This window comes from Elephantulus edwardii, unplaced genomic scaffold (genome assembly GCF_000299155.1).
Source record: "Elephantulus edwardii isolate Elephantulus edwardi_28Jun2011 unplaced genomic scaffold, EleEdw1.0 scaffold00007, whole genome shotgun sequence".
In the NCBI taxonomy this organism is placed as follows: Eukaryota; Metazoa; Chordata; class Mammalia; order Macroscelidea; family Macroscelididae; genus Elephantulus; species Elephantulus edwardii.
The window spans coordinates 17,437,684-17,458,883 of record NW_006399757.1 but is presented as its reverse complement, the minus strand read 5'-3'; the positions used below and the strand labels follow the sequence as shown (position 1 = coordinate 17,458,883).

General features: G+C 38.6%; 1 protein-coding gene across 2 annotated transcripts in view; it reads left to right on the top strand.

Annotated features, from left to right (window-relative positions):
- SNX13 (sorting nexin 13) overlaps nt 1-20,288 on the top strand; it is a 172,288-nt gene extending 152,000 nt beyond the window's left edge. The window contains exons 22-26 of one of the 2 annotated variants that reach the window (XM_006880270.1): nt 3,514-3,585; nt 9,442-9,587; nt 9,853-9,921; nt 12,311-12,423; nt 18,990-20,288. In XM_006880270.1, coding sequence (XP_006880332.1) covers nt 3,514-3,585; nt 9,442-9,587; nt 9,853-9,921; nt 12,311-12,423; nt 18,990-19,237 — 648 coding nt within the window. In that variant the 3' untranslated portion in view covers nt 19,238-20,288. The remainder of the gene's footprint in view (nt 1-3,513; nt 3,586-9,441; nt 9,588-9,852; nt 9,922-12,310; nt 12,424-18,989) is intronic. The other variant, XM_006880269.1, reaches the window with a different exon arrangement.
- Nucleotides 20,289-21,200: the final 912 nt, after the last annotated feature.

The following is a 21,200-nucleotide window of genomic DNA, read 5'->3' as shown; positions in this document are numbered from 1 at the left end:
CCATGGGAAAGTCTGCTGTTAGGGACCTCTCCAAAGTACTGAAGAGCAATGGTGTCTCTCTGGAGACTAAGGTGCATCTGATACAGGCCATGGTCTTTGCTATCACTTGCTGTGCATCAGAGAGTTGGACAGTGTCTAGGAAGGATAGAAGGAGAATTGATGCCTTTGAGCTGTGGTGCTGGAGAAGAATATTGACATGTACCATGGACTGCCAAGAAGACAAACATTCATCCTGGAGAGGGTTAAACCAGGCTGCTCCTTGGAGGCAAGGATTCTGAGGCTCCATCTAACATACTTTGGACGTGTTACAAGGAAGGACAGGTCCTTGGAGAGGGACATCATGCTTGGGAGGGTTGAGGGACAGCACAGGAGGGGAAGACCCTCTTTGAGGTGGATTGATTCAGTGACTGGGGTAATCGGGATGTGTGTATTGGAGACAGTGCGAGTGGCACAGGACAGAGCAGAGTTTAGGGCTGTTGTACATAGGGTCACTATGAGTTGCAAGTGACTCGACAGCACATAACAATTGTGCAAATGTTTTTCACTAATATTTATACAAGGAAGCTCAGGTGGTGTAGTGGTAAAGAGTTGCTTTGCCAACACAGAGGCATGCAGCTCAAATCTACTACAGTGATTCACTGCAATGAAGTCTCTTCCTATACAATTTACAGCCTCTGAAAATTTGAGGTTCTGCTAGGGAGTCATCTTCAACTCGAGGGTACTTAACAACAATGGTATTTATACAAGAAAATCCCGCCTGGTTCACATGATGCAGTGAATGTAAGATCAAAAGAAGGAAAGGGCTTTCATCATCATTTGTCTCTGAATCCTTCCATTATTTTGCGTGTTCCTGAGAGTTTCACTAAAAATGCTCTAGAAGGTTTAGCTTTTCAGTACTGTATTAACAGGTGAAGATAGTGGGCAAGGTGTTTTTCTGGATTCCTAATTTGCATTTCCAGTTTTATAATTCCATCCCAGGTTGTAATCATGATTTGTTGTTGTTATGTGCCGTCGAGTCGTTTGCGACTCATAGCAACCCTGTGCACAACAGCCCTAAACCCTGCTCTATCCTGCGCCAATCTTATTATCTCTGACACACCTGTCCCTTTCTCCCCAGTCAGTGAGTCAATCCATCTTATTGAGGGCATTTCTCTTTTGTGCCCTCCACCCTCCCTATTGGAATGTTCTGTTTGATTGTGTTTGACTGAAGGGGAAATATAGAGTGTGAGTGTGCAAACAAATTTTCTTTAATGTAAAGGAGACAGTTCTTACAGTAGAGTTTTACTTTTTGGTTCTCATACTTTAATCTTATTTCATCTTTCTTTCTAATTGTGGAAATGTTCGTTAAGACTGAAATAACTTTGTCCAGTGACTTTGCTGATGCTTTATTGAACTGTACTTTGCTTCTTACTTCTCAACAGTGATAGGAGGAAGCTTTTTAGAAGAGATCACACTTAATGATACTTCCAGTGCTGACACATGATTGTTAATGAACACTGAGCTTTCTGTCATTATTTCCCACATCCACTTTATTAGCTATCTAATAATAGGTTCAGCAGAATCATTCTTGCATGTGGTATTAATGATATTGTTAGATAATTTCCGCACTCTGTTGGGTCACCTTTCTTTGAAATGGGAACAAATGTTTCTCTTTTCTAGTCAGTTGGCCAGCTGGCTGTTCTCCAGATTTTTTGGCACAACTTAGCATATCCAGGGAAGCATCTGTTTGTTGAAATATGTCAATTGGTATGCCGTCAACTCCTGGAGCCTTGTTTTTTGCCAATTCCTTCAGAGAAACTTGAACTTCCTCCTTCGTCACCACAGTCTCTTGCTTATATGTTATTTCATTAAATTCTTCTATGTCAGCCAGTTCCTTCTGCTACAGTGACTCTGTGTTCTCCTTCCATCTTCTTTTAATGCTTCCTGTATATGTCAACAGAGAACTGCCAAATGTGCAGGCCGGATTTACAAGAGGTCATGGTATTTGTGATATATCTAATGTTAGATGGATCTTGGCAGAAAGCAGAAAATACCAGAGGAAAGTATCTGTGCTTCATTAACTATGCAAAGGCTTTTGACTGTGTAGATCACACAAGCTATGGCTGACTCTGAGAAGAATGGGAATTCCAGAACATTTGATTGTGCTTATGCAAACCTATACTTGGACCAAGGGGCAGTCATCAGAACAGAGCATGGAGACACTATATGGTTCAAAATCAAGAAAGGGGTCCATCAGGGATGTATTTTGTCTCTATACCTTTTCAATCTGTATGGAGAATAGATCATCCAAGATACTGGGCTGTATGAGGAGGAATGTGGCATCAGGATTGGGGGAAGAGTCATCAACAGCCTGTATTATGCAGATGATACAATCCTGCTTGCTGAAACTGAGGAGGACCTGAAGCACTTGCTGCACAAGGTCAAGGACTGCAGCCTGCAGCCTTCGATAAGGATTGAAGCTCAACATAAAAAAAACCAACCACAAAGATTTTCACCACTGGGCCATTTGGTAGCATCATAAAAGATGATGAAGAAATTGAGATAGTTAACAGTTTTAGTTTACTTGGCCCCACAGTCAACACTCTTGCAGCCAGAAAATCAAGAGATGAATTGCATTGGGAAAGTCAGCTATGAGGGACTTCTCAAGAGTACTGAAGAGCAGCGACGTCAGGCTGGAGACTAAGGTGTGCCTGATCCAGGCTATAGTCTTTGCAGTTATGTGCTATGCATCGAGAGTTGGACAGTGAATAGGGATGATAGAAAGAGAATTGATGCCTTTGAGTTGTGGTGCTGGAGAAGAGTGTTGAATATACCGTGGGCTGCTAACAGGTTTGTTCTGGAGAGGGTGAAGCCAGAATGCTCCTTGAAGTCAAGGACTTTGAAGCTTCGTCTGACATACTTTGGGCATGTTGCAAGGAGGGCCTGGTCCTTGGAGAGGGACATCATGTTTGGGAGAGTGGAGGGACGGCGCAGGAGAAGAAGACCCTCGGTGACATGGATCGATTCTGTGAGTGGAGTGGAGTGGTGGGAATGAGTGTGTTTGAGGCAGCGAGGTTGGAACAGGATAGAACTGCGTTTTGGGCTCTTGTACATAGGGTCATTATGAGTTGCAAGTGATTCGATGGCACATAACAATAACAATAGTGGATTAATTCCTTAAACTTACTTACTATCAGAATTTTAAGGCACAAGAAAGAAGAATGATGCTACTATGTAATCTTTAAGACATTTGACTTTATTAATTTTAAATTGTTGTTAAAAACCTTTGAGTTATGCTAAGTAACCTTTCCTTACAACTCAAAACTCAATTCTTTTTAAAAGGAAAAGCATTCTTTGAGATAGTATGATCAACGTTTTATATTTCTTATTTCAGATTGTTAAACTTTGCTTATATATTGCACCAAAAGCAGTTGAAACAATTGAAGTTGTTTGATTCTAATTGTGGATTATTATTGTGTTTCCTTCTTTCCCTGTTTTTGTGTGTTTACTTTCTTCTTTATTATTATTTGCTAGGTGCCTCCTTTAATTCCGAAGACTGATTCAGATCCTGAACATTGTCGAGTCTCAGCTCAGCTTGATGATAATGTGAGTTAATTTCATTCTTGGTAACATTCATTTGTAATTCAAATTATACTTGGAAGATCTTTTTAACTTTTTAATGAAGTGCTTTATACACACATCTATGTGTATGGTTTGTGAATTCTTACAAACTGAACATGCCCATATAGTCTTCCTCTGATCAAGAAACAGAATATTGCCAGAAATCTGCTCATAGATTCTTCCCATCACGCTCTTTCCCCCATCAAGGCTAATCACTAATCTGGCTGCTTTTGCTTTGCTTTTGTTTTATTTATATATATATATATATGTATCTTTATAAGAAGTATTCCTTTAAGGCTGGCTTTTTTTAAAAAAATAACACACTGATATTCTTAAGGTTGTTTTATAGTAGATTGTTCATCCTTATAGCTATACAATATTTTATTTTCTAAATGTAGAACAATTTATTCATTGTATTATGAATAGTAGTTCTGTGAACATTCTAGTACATGCCTTCTGAGTTAAAGGGAAAAAAGCATGTATTTCTGTATCTAGAAATGAATTGTTAGGTCAGAGGTTATGCATAGTAAGTTTAGTTTCAGTTGATAATTTCAGCTAGCTTTCCAGAGAGTCCGCTTTGTAGAAAGAGCAAAGGCCATGTTAGGACGGCCATGTCGGATCTTTACTGACTTCACAAAGGGGAACTGTTCCCGTTAACAGCATCAGTAACACTAAACCAATTCCCATGAGGTCAGACATGTCCTCCACACTCTCCCATACCTCTTTCTACTCATTACAACACCAGTCTCACTGTTTGCTGGGTCCAAAATCCAGTGTGATAGCTTACAGACTACCCAGAACCATATTGGGAAAGTTAAAAGTCTGTCATCCATGTGAATTGTTTCTGGTATAGAAAAAGGGGGCAGTGGGGAAGTCTTATCATCCAGGTTAGTAGCAGAATACAGTCAGGACAGCTCCCAAAATGTGCTTGCAGGCACCTCAGACTTGAGCCCCGTGGCTTTGGACAAGCATTGCCAAGTTCTCAGTCCTGCCAGTTTTTTCCACCCAACCCTAGTTGTCCAACATACTTTGTCAAAGGCTCTTAGCTCTACTAACTATTATATAACAGTTCCAAGCTCCATCTCATGTCAGGTCTCTAGTTCAGGCTGCTTTTTTCTTGTTGGTGAGGTTTCTTCACTGGTGGTCAGGATAATTCTCTCTTTCTGCTGCTTCGTTGCTCAATTTATTGGTGAGATCAGCCAGTCCCTTTGTGGATTTCTGAGATTAGCCAATCCTCTTGAGGATTGGTAGATAGCCAGTCCCTCTTGTAGATAAGCTAATACACCTATTCGCATATACCCGCCCATCTGTAGCAAAGGCAAATTAAGACTAGGAAAGCCATATTGAAAGATAAAAGCAACACCCTTACACTTTCAGCAGCAAGCGAGGAGAGTTCTCCCCTGAGCCTGTTGCCACTGATTAAACATCAACTCATGGCCATGTAGGACTGAGGGGGACTGACCCAGAGGATCTCCAAGGCTGTAATATTTACAGAAGCAAACTACCATAGCTGTCTTGGGCACAGCCACTGGTTATATTCAAACTATCAACCTTTTAATTAGCAGCAGTACACTTAATCACTACACTATCAGGAATCCTTTCATAGCTTATAAGTACTCAAGATTTTTTTGTTTGTTTGGTTGGGTTTTTTTGTGTTGGTTACACTTTATTACATCAGATGGGCTTTGGGGGACAGTGGGGCGCACTCAGTCCTTCTTGGCAGCCGCCTTCCTCATGGCGGCCAGGACATTGCTGAGTTCTCGCTTCCTCTTGGTGTGGGTGTGTGTCCCCACCCTTTTCTTGATGAACTAGAGGACCCGCTTGCCCTTGGAGACCTTGAGCAGCTCAGCACCATGTCGTGTTGCTCGTAGGACGCGAAGCCACCTCCCGGATCATGTCCCGCACGAACTTGGTGTGCTTGGTGAGGCGCCCGCGGCGGCGGCTGTGCCTCAGCTTGCTCACGTTCTTGGTGATTTTGTGGCCCTTGTTGAGGCCCACGGCCATAAGGTAGCGCACAGCCATGGCTGCTGCGGCGGAAGGCCCAAGATTTTTTTATCCTTTAGTTTTATCCATTCTGATCATTTGATGATATGTGGATTTGCATTTATCTGATGAGCTGTGAAACATTTTTTTCATGTTTATTGACCAGGACTACTGACCAGTTCTGTCTTAAGTATCTGTGTAGATCTTTTCCCTACTTTCTTGTTGACTTGGTTCTTTGAGTTGTTAATTAATATAAGTGCTTTGTATAGTGTGAATGTAATACCTACTATTCTCTACTTACTTTATGTATATATAAATTTTATACCTACTGCAAGGTCGCAAAAACAAAGACTCATTGCAGAATTGACTCATAGCTACCCTCCAACTAGTCTTCAGAGATTATGAATTGCACAGGAGGAGGGGGTTGCCCATCCTTCTATGATGGAGCCACTGATGGATTCAAAACACGAGAGAGTTGCCAGTTAAAAGTGTAGCTATCTACCCTATAGGCTACCAAAGCTTCCCAAGACCACAAAGGTGTTCCTTTATGTTTTATCTTAAAAATCATTATGGACATTTTAACATTTTGGTTTGTAATCTGTTTAGGTTTGAATTGTGTGTAGAGTGAGGGACAGTTGTCCCAAGCAACATTTATTGAAAAAATCAAGTTGTTGTCTATGATTGTTTCTGATCTCTGTATTCTGTTCCAGTAGGCGTATATAGTTTAAAATTGGAGTCTTTCCCTTCTGTTTTCAACTCAGTTTATTTATATTAAGCTGTAGTACTTACTTTGTCTTAGTAATAGGTTTTCTTACCCCTTTTCTGCTATAGTTTGGTCAGGGTAAGCTTTGAATATGTGAAATGAAGGATAACAAAAAAAATGTTTACAATTTGTGTGGCTTTTTATACTTTCAATTTCAACATTGATGAGATGATAATTGGTTTAAGCGATAAAAGAATTCTAAATTACAGACAATTATATGCAGATTTGTTGCAATCTTAAATCTGTACCTATTTTTTATGTGTTTTTGTGACAGCAAAACTTTACAGATTTTCTTCCTTTAAGTAATTAGGATTATCTGGTATAATCTTAACAAGTATTTTAAAATCTGTAGTTTCTGTACTTTCAGCATCATTGAATGTTTCCATAATAAAAATATAATTACTTTAGTTGTTAAAAATTGAAAGAAAATTCTAGCAATTTAGTAAAATATGCATTTTGTACTGTTACAACTTATCAACCAAAGAAAACAAGTTATTTTGTGCAGACTATAATTTTTTCTAATAAATATAGATAGATGTTTAAATAATTTACTCAAATTACTCTTATGGTAAAGATGCATCAGGACATAGGTAGTGGGACAATCTGTGATCATTTGCTTTGTCAAAGTAACACAGCACCTCTGGATATAAAATAACCAGATCTTTTCCTAAGTCTTTCGCCCCCTTTTTATTTTATACCAATTTATTTACAAAGTTTGTTTATGCTGTTTTTTACACCAGATATTTCTCATTTCTTCACCTTCCCCTTCTCCCACCCATCAAATTGTGTGACCCTATGATTAATGCCCCCCTGTCCTCAGCATTCTGCTCCCCCTCCCCCGCCCATCCTCAGCCCTCCACTCCCCATCTTGGTTCCTCATACTTGTTCTGCAAGAATGATCGTACACAATATTTGTCTTTATGAGACTGAGTTAGTTCCCTCAGTATAATGCTCTCCAGTCCCTCCCAAGTTAGGTAATAATTTACAAAATCATTGCTCCTGTGTGCTGCCTAGTATACCATTGTGTGAGTGTACCATAATTTCTCAATCCATTCAATTGTGGTTGGACATTATGGTTTCCATGTTCTTGCGATGGTGAATAATGCTATTATGCTCATTAGTGTACAAGTCTTCATTCGTGCCTCAGTTCTTATTTTCTTGGGGTATGTTCCCAGCAGTGGAATGTTGTTGTCATATGCCATTGACTCTCTTGCGACCCAGAGTGACCCTGTCTACAGCAGCTCTGAAGCCTGCCCTATCCTGAGCCAGTCTCGCTAATTATGACACACTGACCCTCATTGCCCCAGTTACTGTGTTAATCCATCTCATCCAGGTCTTCCTTCCTGTGCTGTCCCTCCACCCTTCCAAGTATGATGTCCTTCTTCAAGGACTGCTCTCTCCTGGCCACATGGCCAAAAGTATGGGAAATGGAGCTTCAAAATCCTAGTCTCCATGGAGAAACTTGGTTTCGCCCTCTCCAAGACAGGACTGTTTGTTTCCTTGGCAAACCCTGGAATGTTCAGGACTCTTCTCCAGCACAGTTGGAAAGCATCAATTCTTCTTCTGTCGTCTTTAGTCATTGCTCAGTTTTCCAAAGCATAGCAAATAATTATGAACACCATGGGCCAAATCAGGCATGCTTTAGTCTCTAGACCGATAATTGCTGCCTTTCAGTACTCTGGAGAAGTCCCTGACAGTTGATTTGCCCAGTGCAGTTTGTGTTTTGATTTCCTAACTGCAGGTGCTGGGAGTGTTGATTGTGGAGCCGAGCAAGCTGTAATTGTTAACCTCAATCTCTTCTCCATCTGTCATGGTGCCACCACTTGGCCCAGTGGTGAGAATCTTTGTTTCTTGATGCTGAACTTAAATCCATATTGAAGACTACAGTCCAATATGCAGCAAGCTCTTCAGGTCCTCTTTAGTTTCAGCAAGCAGGGTAGTGTCATCTGCATAACGTAGGTTGTTGATGAGTCTTCTCCAATCCTGATGCCACATTCCTCCTCATAAAGCCCTGTTTTTCGAATGATCTGTTCTGCATGTATATTGAAAAGGTATGGGGACAGGATGCATCCCTGAAATGCTCCATTCCTAATTTTGAACCATGCAGTGTTTCCCTGCTCTGTTCTGAAAACTGCTTCCTGGTCTATGTATAGCTTTCACCTAAGCACAGCGAACTGTTCTGCGATTCCCCTTTTCTTCAAGGTTAGCCACAATTTGTTGTGATCCATACAGTTAGATGCCTTTGTATAGTCAGTGAAATACAGATAGATATTCCTCTGGTACTCTCTGCTTTCTGCCAAGATCCATCTGACACTGGCAATAATGTCTCTAGGCTCACAACCTCTTCTAAACTCAGCTCCTATTTCTGGTAGTTTTCTGTCAGTGTACTGTTTGCAGTAATTTCTGGTTCACCTTTAGCAGGATTTTGCTGGTCATATGGAATTTTTCTGTTCAGCTTTTTTAGGAAGCACCAAACTGCCTTCCAGAGTGGTTGTACCATTTTATAATCCTACCAACAATATATGAGTTCCTATCTCACCACATCCTCCAACATTTATTACTTGCTGTCCTGTTAAACTTTGCCACTGCTATTGGAGTGCGATGGTATCTCATTTTGGTTTTGACTAGCATCTCTCTATTGCCAGTGATTTTGAGCATTTCTTCATGTGCCTGTTAGTCGTCCAGATATCTTCCTCTGTGAAAATTCTTTCCATGTCTTTTTCCTGTTTTGTAATTGTGTTATCGTGTTTCTCTTGTGGAGGCCCTGTAGGATTCTGTAAACTTTTGATATGAGACCCTTGTCTGAAATGATATTTTTCAAAACATTTGCCAAATGTTGGGTCGTGTCCCCCCCCCAGTCTGTAGTATTTCATGGAAAAGCATTTTTACAACCACTTAATGACATATTAATCATTGTGTGCATATAAATTTCTCACTCAAGATTACTATTTAGATATTTCTCTCAAAATGGAATTGAAATCTCCAGTTACGATGGCCTTTTATTCTCTGATTTGTAATCTGTGACTTACAAGAATAATAAAAGTAGATTGTAACATCCTATAAACTTATCCTTGTTTCTTCTCATATTTGGTTAGGTTGATGACAATATTCCACTTAGAGTAATGCTGCTTCTCATGGATGAAGTATTTGACTTAAAGGAGAGAAATCAGTGGTTGCGAAGGAACATCAAAAACCTACTTCAGCAGCTTATTAGAGCCACATATGGCGATACTATTAATAGGTACTTTTTTCTCCCCTCCTTGAACATAGACTTAATCTTACTTGGCTTTTTAAACTTATTTCTGGATGTAGAGTACTCAGCCTTTATAGAACTTCTTTTTTCTTAGTTTTTTTAAAAGGTCATTAGTATGTGCTGTTAGAACTAATTCCAAATTAAGTTGCTTGATTCGTGAAGGTAGTATTTCTTTATTTTGAAGGTAGTATTTCTTTATTTTGTTCATCTTTCAAAATTTTGAGCTTACTCATGTACATTCTTTTACTTTCAGAAAAATAGTTGACTATGTTGATTGGATGACCTCACCAGAGCAAGTTGCTGACTCAGTGAAACGTTTCAGGTATAACTTAAGACACAGTCACTTCTTTCAGGTAGTACAGAGTTTAGCATTGTTATCACTAATTAACTACCATTGCTTGTTTGCTTCTTGTTTATAAAGTTTGTTTTAGTCTCTGGCAAACATACAAAAAAAGAATTTATGAGATTTTAATAAAGATGTGTTCCAAAAGTATCAGTATTTTTTTTAAACCATAATAGGAAAAAATGGAAAGAAAAAAATCTTTGAGTGACTATTTTATTACAGTACTATGGTTTTAAGGTAATTGAGATGTTAATGTGTAAGTGCTATTTTTGTTGTTGTTGTTATGTGACATTGAGTCAGAACTAACTCATAGCTGACCCACTAGTGGGTTTTCAGAGGCTGTGAATCACAGAGAAACAGATTATCCATCTTCCTTTTGTGGAGCAGCTGGTGGATTCGAGCTGCCTGCCTTTGGGTTGACCATGCAGTTAGCTCTTTTCCTTCTGACCTCCAGAGCAGCTCCCATATGTACATAGAAATCATTTTATAATCACATTACTGGTTTGAGGTTTAATTTGTTTATCTTGATTCTGTTTACTCATCTTGATTTGAAATGAAAATTTTAAAATACACATTTATGTTTCTCACTATGATCTGATTTTCTAAATGTATTTGCACCTCTGAAAAGAATGCAGAACAGCATCGATTCCCAAATTGATCTGTTCATTCTACAAAAATATACTGAACATCTGTGCCTAACGCTCTGCCAGTCACTGGGGAATGAGACATAAAATCCCATAAAAAAAGTATCACAGCATATGCCAGGAGGGACCAGTCCTTCAAGAAGGATATCATGCTTGGAAGCATGGAGGAACAGCACAGGAGAGGAAGACCCTGGATGAGATGGATTGATATAGTAACTGAGGGTAGATGTGTCAGAGACAATGAGATTAGGCTCTGGATAGGACAAAGTTCAGGGCTGTTGGTACATAGGGTCACTATGAGTTAATAACATTAGTGAAATAACCTTTTTTCCCCTAAACGTGAAAATAAGGCATAAAACCACATCTCCTTTAAAGAAAAGGAAAGTAAACAAAGGTATTGAACACTTATCTAAGTTCTTGTCACTGTGTCATGTATTTTTGCATACATTCTGAGTTCAGCATGTTTTATAAGGTATGGATATTTTATCTCCATTTCATGATGAGTTCTAGATGCTCTCATTCTGAAATGGAGAAACCAGGTTTCTCTGACTTTGAAGCTGTGTTTTTCACTAAACCCTGCTCCTTTCAGAGTGGCCTGTTCAGGATAGGTGAACTACACTCTTCTAGAAGAGAAGTTCTTGGGCTTACCTGCGTATTTGATTCACCTGGAGAGCTTTGAAAACTACACATGTGGTGCCCCTTCTCCAAAGTGTTCAGCTTTATTAATCCAGGATATGACCTGAGCATTAAGATATTTTTCCATTCTTCTGGATGATTTTAATGTGCACTCAGAGTGGAAACTCATGGATCTAGGATATTTTTCTTCTTTAGACCAAATTCTCACAGGGAACTTTAATCCTTGGGTCACTTCTTGACTTTTACCTACCAGCTAGGCAATAGTAACTAATCAGGGACATTCCTGAAAGTAAAGGGATGAAGTTACATATGAAAGGAATATTATAATTAATCAAACTGTAAGGCCTGGACACTGAATTTTACTTTATATTTTCTTAATTATAAGGAGAGTGGAGTGGCACAATTGAGTAAAAATTGTTGGACACAAAGTTCAGTATAATGGAAGGTACTATTTTGGAGGAGATGCATGGTCAGCAGAGACCTATTTTATTGTTCTTGTTGGTAGGTGCTTTCAAGTTGACTGTGATGCTTAGAAACCTGTGAACCACAGATCTGAACCTTGCCCTCCTCCTGTGCCATCCTCATTACCCTTAATATACTTGATCCTATTGTTAAAATCACTGTCAGTTCATCTTCTTGGGGGGTCTTCTCTTTCACTGACCTTCTACTTTTCCAAAAATGATGTGTTTTTCCAAGGACTGGTCACTCCTAGCAACATGCCCAATGTATGTGAGACAGTGTTTCACTGTGCTTACCTCTAAGGAATATCATGGTTGCATTTCCTCTAAGATATAATTGTTCATTCTTTTGGCAGTCCATGACAATTCAGTACTCTTCTTCAACACCACATCTCAAAGACATCATTTCTGTTTATTAGTATTTATAAATTACTCCAGGACAGAATTAATCTGTTAACTTTTCTTGTGTATGGCCCTTTACACCAAAACCAGAACCTTGCCTTTAGTTACTGTATATGGAATGTCATGCATGTGTAAATATTAGGCTTCTCCCTTTCAGGCATAATTTTATGAACTTGCATCTTTAGAAAATGAAAATGTTTACAATGTTTATTTGATATTTTTAAACAGAGATGCATTTTGGCCAAATGGTATTTTAGCAGAGACTGTTCCATGCAGAGATAAAGCTATTCGAATGAGAACAAGAATTGCTGGAAAAACAAAATTACTTGCAATTATGCCAGGTGAGTATGCAGGCACCTTTGTTGTTTATGGTACTTATTTAAAAAAAAACAGCACTCCACCACTCCAAAACTCATTAATTTGGGCTTCTCCTGAATATTTGTTAATTGATCATGCTAATTGTCATTTTTATTATAATTGCCATTTGATGATTTACTATATACATACCAGTCAGTAAGTTAGGCATTCTTATTTGATAAATCTTGTGAAGTTGTTATTCTTGCTAGATGTTATTGAGTCTGTTCTATGTCGTATCAGCTCTGTGGACAATAGAATGGAGCACTCTTTCCTTCCTGCACTGTTGTTGTTATGTGCCATCTGGAATAAACACTGTGTACATAAGTTTTGAAACCTGCACTATCCTGAGCCAGTCTCATGGTCTCCAACAGACCTAATCCCATTTCTTCAATCACTAAGTCAATCCATCTCATCCTGGGTCTTCCTTTCCTACACTGTCCCTCTACTCTTCCAAGCATGAGGTCCCTCTCCAATGACTGGTCCCCCTTGGCCACATGGACAAAGTATGTGAGGCAGAGCCTCAAAATCCTTGGCTCCAGGAAGCAGCCTAGTTTCACCCTCTCCAGGACTTGTTTGTTCTCCTGGAAGTCCACAGTGTGTTCAACACTCTTGTCTACCACTGCACTACAAAGGCATTGCTCCTCCTCTGTCTCCCTCAGTTACTGTTCAGCTCTCAGATGCAAAGCAAGTAATTGCAAAGACCATGGCCTAGAACAGGCATAGCTTAGTCTCCAGACAGATATCATTGCTTTTCAGTGCTCTAGAGATGTCCCTGACAGCAGATTTTCCTGGTACAATTCATCTTTTGATTTACTGACTGCTGGTACCAAGAGTGTTGATTGTAGAACCAGTCAAGCTGAAGTTATCAACAACTCAAGTTCTCTGTCCATCATAAAGCTGCTGATCGGCCCAGTGGTGAGAATCTTTGTCTTCTTCATGTTGAGCTTCAGTCCATATTGAAGACCACAGTCTTTGACCTTCTGCAGCAAACGTCTCATATCCTTTTCAGTTTCATCAAGCAAGATTGTGTCATCTGCATAAAGCAGGTTGTTGATGAGTCTTCCTCCAATCCTGATGCCGCATTCCTCCTCATATGCTAATGTCACAGCTTTCTATGTGAGAAAACAGATGCTTGCAGAGGGTAAATAATCTACTGAAGTTGTATCAGTTGCAGTTCTCACTCATCTCTAAATGACTGAGAAGGCAGTGCTTTTAACCATTTCTTGCTGCTGCCTTGAGCTTTTACAGAATAAGGTTGTAAAAGAAATGAAATGTATGGCAAATGAAAGATTAATAAAAAGAATAAGTACCAGGTCTTCTGAAAGAATATTCTACTTACTAAAACAAATTCTTTCAAAGAATCATTTCCATAGAAACAGTTGAACCATTGTTAATATTTATGAAAACAATATCAGAGAAAGTAAACAAAACAGCGTATTTTGTTGGCCTTATTTGAGGTTTTTGATTAGGGTGCAGCTACCTCACTCATTGAGATTCACTTTATCTTTGTTTGTCTACTCTCACAAAGAGAGCCTAGGTAATGTGACAGACTTTATATGACTAGAAGGAAATAGTGTTTCTTGAGCCATTTTTTGTTAATATTTTTCAATATATCTAGGAATATTTTCTGTATAGTTTAATTATGAATGTGGAGAGCAAAAAAAAGATTTTCTTTTAGTTCTTTACTCTCTTATAATGTTGCTTCATAAAATTTTAATAATCACCTTTTTCTTCTGTAGGACATAATTAAATTGGAAATTTACCACTTGGCTTTTAATTCTATATAAAGTTCCACTTGGTGGTAAAAAGCAAATTCTAGAAAACACACCTTAAAAAAGATGTTTTTGCAAAAATGACTTCCTGTACAAAGGAGTTCTGGTGGCATAGTCCACAGGGAGTGCACAGTCAGCACAAAATCAGCACCTCCCTTGACGGCTTGAATCCATGGAGTGGCTCTGAGAGAGAAAAATGAGCAGTATCCAGCCTCTGAAACCTGCTGGAGGGTCAACAAGGTGTCAGTTCCAGCTCAAGCAGGAGTCAACTGGATTGTGTTATAAAGACTGAGTTGTGCAGCTAGAATAAACTTTATTCATTCATATCAGTATTTACTGAACACCTATGCACCAAAAATTGGTCTTTGCACACATTTTGCTTTTTTTTTTTTTAACTTGGGTTCTCTTGGGGGAGATAGAAAACAAAACAAATAAATGCAGTGTACATTGTATTAGACAGTGTAAAGTCTTACCGAAGAAAGAAGGAATGCAGCCAAAGGGAATAGAAAGTGTTAGTTGAGTAGTTACGGAGTCAAGGAAATCCTCACAGAAAAGATGATACTTATGAAAAGACCTGAAGTGAAAGAAAATGTGAAAGGATGCCTTCATGTATACATAATCCAGTTAGAAAATATTCAATTCCTAGCAAAGTTCCTCCCTACTGCGCTGATTGGCAGCATCATGATAGACGAAGAGACTGAGATTGTTAACAGCTTAAGCTTGGTTGGCTCCATTATCAACACATTTGGTACCAGCAGCCAGGAAATAAAAAATTAATTGCATTGTGGAAGTCTGCTATCAGGGACCTCTCCAGAGTACTGAAGAGCTTCAGTGTCAGTCTAGAGACTAAGGTGCCCTTGTTCCAAACCATAGTCTTCTCAGTTATTTGCTATGCATAAGAGAGCTGGATAATAAATAAAGATGATAGAAGATGAATCGATACCATTCAGTTATGGTGCTAGTTAAGAGCATGGACTGCTAGGAGAACAAACAGATTCTTCCTCTTAGGGTGAAACCAGGTTGCTCCTTGGAGGTAAGGATTCTGAAACTTCGTCTGACATACTTTGGACATGTTGCAAGGAAGGACCTGTCCTTGGAGAGGGAGGTAATGCTTGGGAGGGTAGAGGGTCAGCACAGGAGAGGAAGACCCTCAGTGAGGTGGATTGATTCAGTGACTGGGGTAATGGGGGTAGGTGTGTCAGAGACAGTGAGATTGGCATAGGATAGAGCAGGGTTTAGGGATGTTGTACACAGGGTTGCTATGAGTCACAGGTGACTTGATGGCACATAACAACAAAGGATCTCTGGTAGAATGAGAGTTAAAGCACTTACTTGTACCTAAAGTGCACTTTGGATTCACCAGGAGCAAAGGCTGTTTGGTTCAACAGGAGAAGAAATATGATAGTAAGCTCTTGTTCAAGATTACAGCCTAGAAACCCTAGGGGGGAGTTCTTCCCTATCCTGTAGGGTTTCTCTGAGGAAGAATTGACTCAGTGGCACAATTTGTTTCTAACTGTACCAGGTACTCCTAGTTAAATGCTTACCACTGGGTGTTTTTTTTTTTCTTATTATGCAACCCTGTGATATCTCCCCTACCCATCCTCACCCCTCTATTCCCACCCCATCCCCCCTTGAACTTATACAGTTATCCTTCTATTTTTACAAAATTGGTCCTATGCACTAGTTGTCCTTATGATACTGAGTTCACTTAGCATAATGCTCTATAGTTGCTCCCAAGTTATGTAGTAGTTATGTCGCCTGTGATCAAGTCGCCTGCGATTCACAGCAATCCTATGTACAATAGCTCTGAAGCCTGCCCTGTCCTGAACCAGTCTCACTGATTCTGATACACCTACTCTCATTGCCCATGTTACTGCATCAATCCATGTCTCCAGGGTCTTCCTCTTCTGCACTGTCCCTCCACCCTTTTGAGCATGATGTCCTTCTCCAAGGATCAGTCCCTCCTAGCCACATACCCAAAGTATGTGAGATGAAGCTTCAAAATCACTAGCCTCCAAGGAGAAAAAGTTATGTAGTATTTTTCAAAATCGTTGCTCCTGAGTGCTACATAGTATTGCATCGTGTGAACGTACCAGTTTCTCAATCCATTCAGTTGTTGTTGGACATTTTGAGCTTTTTCTATGTTCTTGCAGTGGCGAAAAATGCTGTTATGAACATTAGTGTACAAATCTCCATTTGTGTCTTAGTTTTAATTTCCTTGCAGTATATTCTTAGTAGTGTATTAGCTAGGTCAGATGGAGTTTCTATATTTGGCTTTTTTAGGAAATGCCAAACTGTCCAACAATATATGATAGTTTCTACCTCTCCCTACATTTATTGCTTGATGTCCTGTTAAACTTTGTCACTGCTACTGAAGTGAGATGGTATTTCATTGTGGTTTTGATTTGCATCTCTCTCTTTGCCAGTGATTTTGAGCATTTCTTCATGTGTCTGTTATTCTTTCCATGTCTTTTTCCTGTTTTGTAATTGTCTTATCAGTGTTTTTCTTGTGGAGGCCCAGTAGGATTCTGTAAACTTTTGTTATGGGAACCTCATCTAAGATAGTATTGCCAAATGTTTTTTCCCCAGGTTGTAGAGCATCTTTTTACTCTTTTGAAATGAAGTGGGAGGCATATCATCCTGACCTCAGAAACTTCTACACAGCTGTAATAACCAAGATAGCAGGAATTGGTACATTGACAAGTACATAGACTAATGGGACAGAATCGAGAACCCAGAAATTGACCTGTCTGGTATGTCAACTGATAATCCTCAAGGAAACAAAACCTATCAAATGGGGAAATGACAACCTCTCCGGCCAATGGTGGAGTTAAAACTGGACCTGCAGAAAGCTGAAACAGGATCCACATCTCACATTACAGATAAAAATCAACTGGATATGAAGCCCAAAACCATAAAGATCATAAGAGCCAAAATGGAACCAAGCTTAGAAGGCTAAAAGACTGAAAAAGACAGCCAGAAATGCACAATCTGGAGAGGATAAAATTGATGAATGGCACCTTCTAAAGAGTAAATCCCTGTTTACATCAAAAAGCGAACTGGGTCAGGGGTTGAGGTTAGGGAGGAAAATGTGCAACAACGAATGAATGGAAACCCCAAGTTTTATGTAAACTTTTGTTAAAATCACAATAAAAAATTATTTTAAAAATACCCCACAAGTTTACAATAGAGTGAGAAAAACATTTTGGTGGTATAGCTTTTGTTCTAAAACAAAACAAAAATAATTCTATTAAGAGTCTTGCTTTGATTCATTAAGAATAATCTCATTATATCCTTACTTAAATATCTATTCATTTCATGTTGCCTATGAGTAAATTTTACCTGACATAGAATTTTCAATTCTCTCTTCTTATACAAATCCTAAAATTTAAACTAAATTGCCTCTAATTTTTGAATAGTCCTTTATCATTGTCTTCTTACTACCCTTTTTTGTTCATAGAGTTGAACTACAAATAGCTTGCCTCCGGAAACTCTATGAACATGGACAAATGATGAAAATTATAGAAGTGTTCCGGTCTTTCATTCATAGGGTCGCTGTGAGTCGTCTGTGACTCGACAGCACTTAACAACAACAAAAACAACCACAACCCTTTTGTTCATTGATGTTCTCTCCACAACGCCTGATCCTTCATATCTTTTTGGCTATCACAGCCTTGCCCAGATAGCAAAGTCAGCTTCAAGATGTCACTTCTTGAAGGAAACTTTTCTTTATTATTTAGGCAGGAACTCTCCCTATAAATGTAGTTATACTTCCACTGTTACTGTTAGTATGACACACCTATTATTACATCTTTGAGATTATGCATCAATTTCTACACATCTTATTCCTTATAGCATTTCCCACTCTGAGCTGGACATAGTTGCTGTTGTTAATATGCCATCAAGTCATCTTCAACTCATAGTAACCCAATGAATAGTGGCTCTGAACCTTGCACTATCATGAGCCAACCTCACCATCTCTTACACACCTGACCCCATTGATACAGTCACTGTGTCAATCCATATCATCCAGGATCCTCCTCTCGTGTACTGACCCTCCATCCTTCCAAAAAGGACCATGATGTTATTCTCTAAGGACTTGTCTCTCCTGGCAACATGCCCAGCATATGTGAGATGAGTTTCAAAAGCCTTGCCTCCAAGTAGTAACTTGGTTTCACCCTCTCCAGGACAGATGTCTTTGTTCTCTTGGACAATCAATGGTGTCTCCAGCACCACAACTCAAATTCATCGAGTCATCTTCTGTCAGCCGTATCCATTGTCAAGCTCTCAGATCCATAGCAAGCAATTGTGAAGACCATGGCCTGGATGAGGCATTCTTTATTCTCTAGACTGATCTCATTGCTCTTTAGCTCTCTAGAGAGGTCCTTGACAGCAGATTAGAGTTTACATTATATCATTAAGTCCTTAGAACTACACAATATTGATTAAAATAAATTCCTGAATACAGGTAAGAAAACAGACTCAGGGTGGGTAATTATCACATGAATTTAAGGGACAGGGCTATATCACTGACTTGTGATTTCTGATTCTCATCTCTTTGTCCTGTGCTGTGTTGCCTGAAGGGTCATGAGTGGATACATGCACAATTTTTTAAAAATTCTCACTTATGCTAGATAGTAGAAATGCATTAATTGGATACCAATTTTGCCACTGTTGTATACTTTGAATGCTTCATCTAATATAAAAACATAATTTAAGCCTTGAACTTCCTTTATTTAAGAACTCACTTGTGGTATTTTTCCCCCCTCCTCATTTAGATGAACTGAAGCACATTATTGGGGCTGAGACAACACGGAAAGGTATTCTTCGTGTTTTTGAAATGTTTCAGCATAACCAGTTAAATAGAAGAATGGTTTATGTCTTCTTGGAAGGCTTTTTGGAAACCTTATTTCCACAATACAAATTCCGTGAACTTTTCAACAAACTGCACTCACGGTCAAAGCAGATGCAGAAATATAAACAGAAACTTCAATCTACTCAAGCGCCTTCTTTACAGAAAAGGTGACACTCCAGTCTAGGAAGCTGGTGTTCTTTTTGTCCAGGACAAATGGTATGGACATATCTTCTGGGGCTCAACTCATACTGTTGTATCTGCACCAGTCTTTTAGTGTCTCAAATAGATTATTAATACATCCATAAGACTGTGGTTCTCATCCTCATTTATAATCCAGCCACTACCACGAGAGGTTTTTGTGTTTTGAAATTATTTGGTGCATAGTTGTGCAACACTGAGAGGTTATTGCCCGCGTCTCGAGCAAGAGTGAGGTTTCTTTCTTCCGTTCAAATTTTTCAGCATTCTCCAGCAATGACAAAGTGCCAGAGTGTATACATGAGGGTAAAGGAAAGCACAAAACAGTGGATCACAGATAATTGACTAATTTGTTTAACAGTGGGAGATGGTGCAATGGATGATTTGGGGGAATTTGTTTTGTGTCATGATTTTATTGTTTGTGTCAGCCTTTTGATGTAGTATGGATTAACCAGATGATTGATCTCTGGAACATCTGTTTCAACTTTGGAAAAAGTGACAGAATGCCTTTAATGTATGAAAAACCTTACACTGAGTTAAAGTTTTGTGTTAGGGCTGTAAAAATAAAACTGAATATAAAATAAAACCAGTCAAAAGCAACTTTTGATTAGGTTTGTTAACAAATCTTAATTATTACGTGCTTTATGGGCTTTGTTCTGCTCTTAAGGTACTCAATTGTTAAGTTTTCTTTTGGCATTCTGTGTGCAAAATAAAAGAATGTGGTGGCTTTATTTTAGTTCCAAATTATTACCATTTTCTTTAATAGATTACTGATTGTATAGGAAAGACTATAACTTGTTGGAAGAACTGCCAAATAAATACATTCAGTTTATCTTAAAATACGGAATTTTTTTTTAAAAAAAAGCAGTACTCTATTGAAGTTACCAATATGCTAATTTTAAATTGTGTGATCTAGACATACCTTAGGTAATTGAAAAATAGCAAATCAAAGGATTATGAACTTACTAGTCATATAAAAATATACAAATTCCTAATTCTATTACTTTGTACATACATAAAACAATGAAAACAGAATTATAATATTTTTTTAAAAAATGCTCTTATTTATAGTTCACATAATGTAAAATTTTACTAAATAAAGTTGGCAAAACTCTTCAGTGTATCTAAGTCCCTAAAATAATTTCATGCCAACAACAACAACAACAAACTTAGAGCCTCTGCATTTCTATAGTTTCTTACTTCCATTTTGCCCATCTTAGAGATATGCAGGATTTTTGAATAGTTTTAAGTACTCCATTGTTTAGGATTTGGATGTGTCACCTTTTTATTTTGCTTTGTTTTAAAAAATATGTAACACTAAAACCTTAAAATAGTGAAGCTACTTATTAGACCACTGAGCCAAGACCCTGGTATTAAAAGAAAGTCTAGGTGCTTAAGATAAAAAGGATGAAGTATTGGTATCCCATTTATTTGGGAGTTTTAAGGTTGGAACAAGATATTACAGTCTTGTTTTCTCTTAGACCCTACTTATAAAATGAAGCCTATTAACAGAATAAAGCCTTCTTTAAAGCTTTATAGTAATATATTTATTAATAATGCTGCTGTGCATACTTATAGTATGCACATATCCAGCATGTGTTGCATGTATTCCAAAATACATACGTGAATAAATACATACCCTTTCATTTGCAGCTTGCAGGTGAGAAAAGATCTTTAGTGGCTCTGATAGAAGAAAAAGTATTTCTTCATCACAGTGTGTCTCTGCGCTGTCCTGTCGCTATACCTCAGGCATTAAAAGTGAGGATATGTGAAACATGTCTGTAGGAAGCCTCAACATATCCATAAGTGCAATGATTTCCATATATACCCCTACCCGTTTCAAGTGTATTTTTGACATGAATAAAATCTAAAAGTGTACAGAAGTAAGAGCCTGGAGTGCACATGGGAGAAACCATTTCTGTATAATCCAAGAAACACT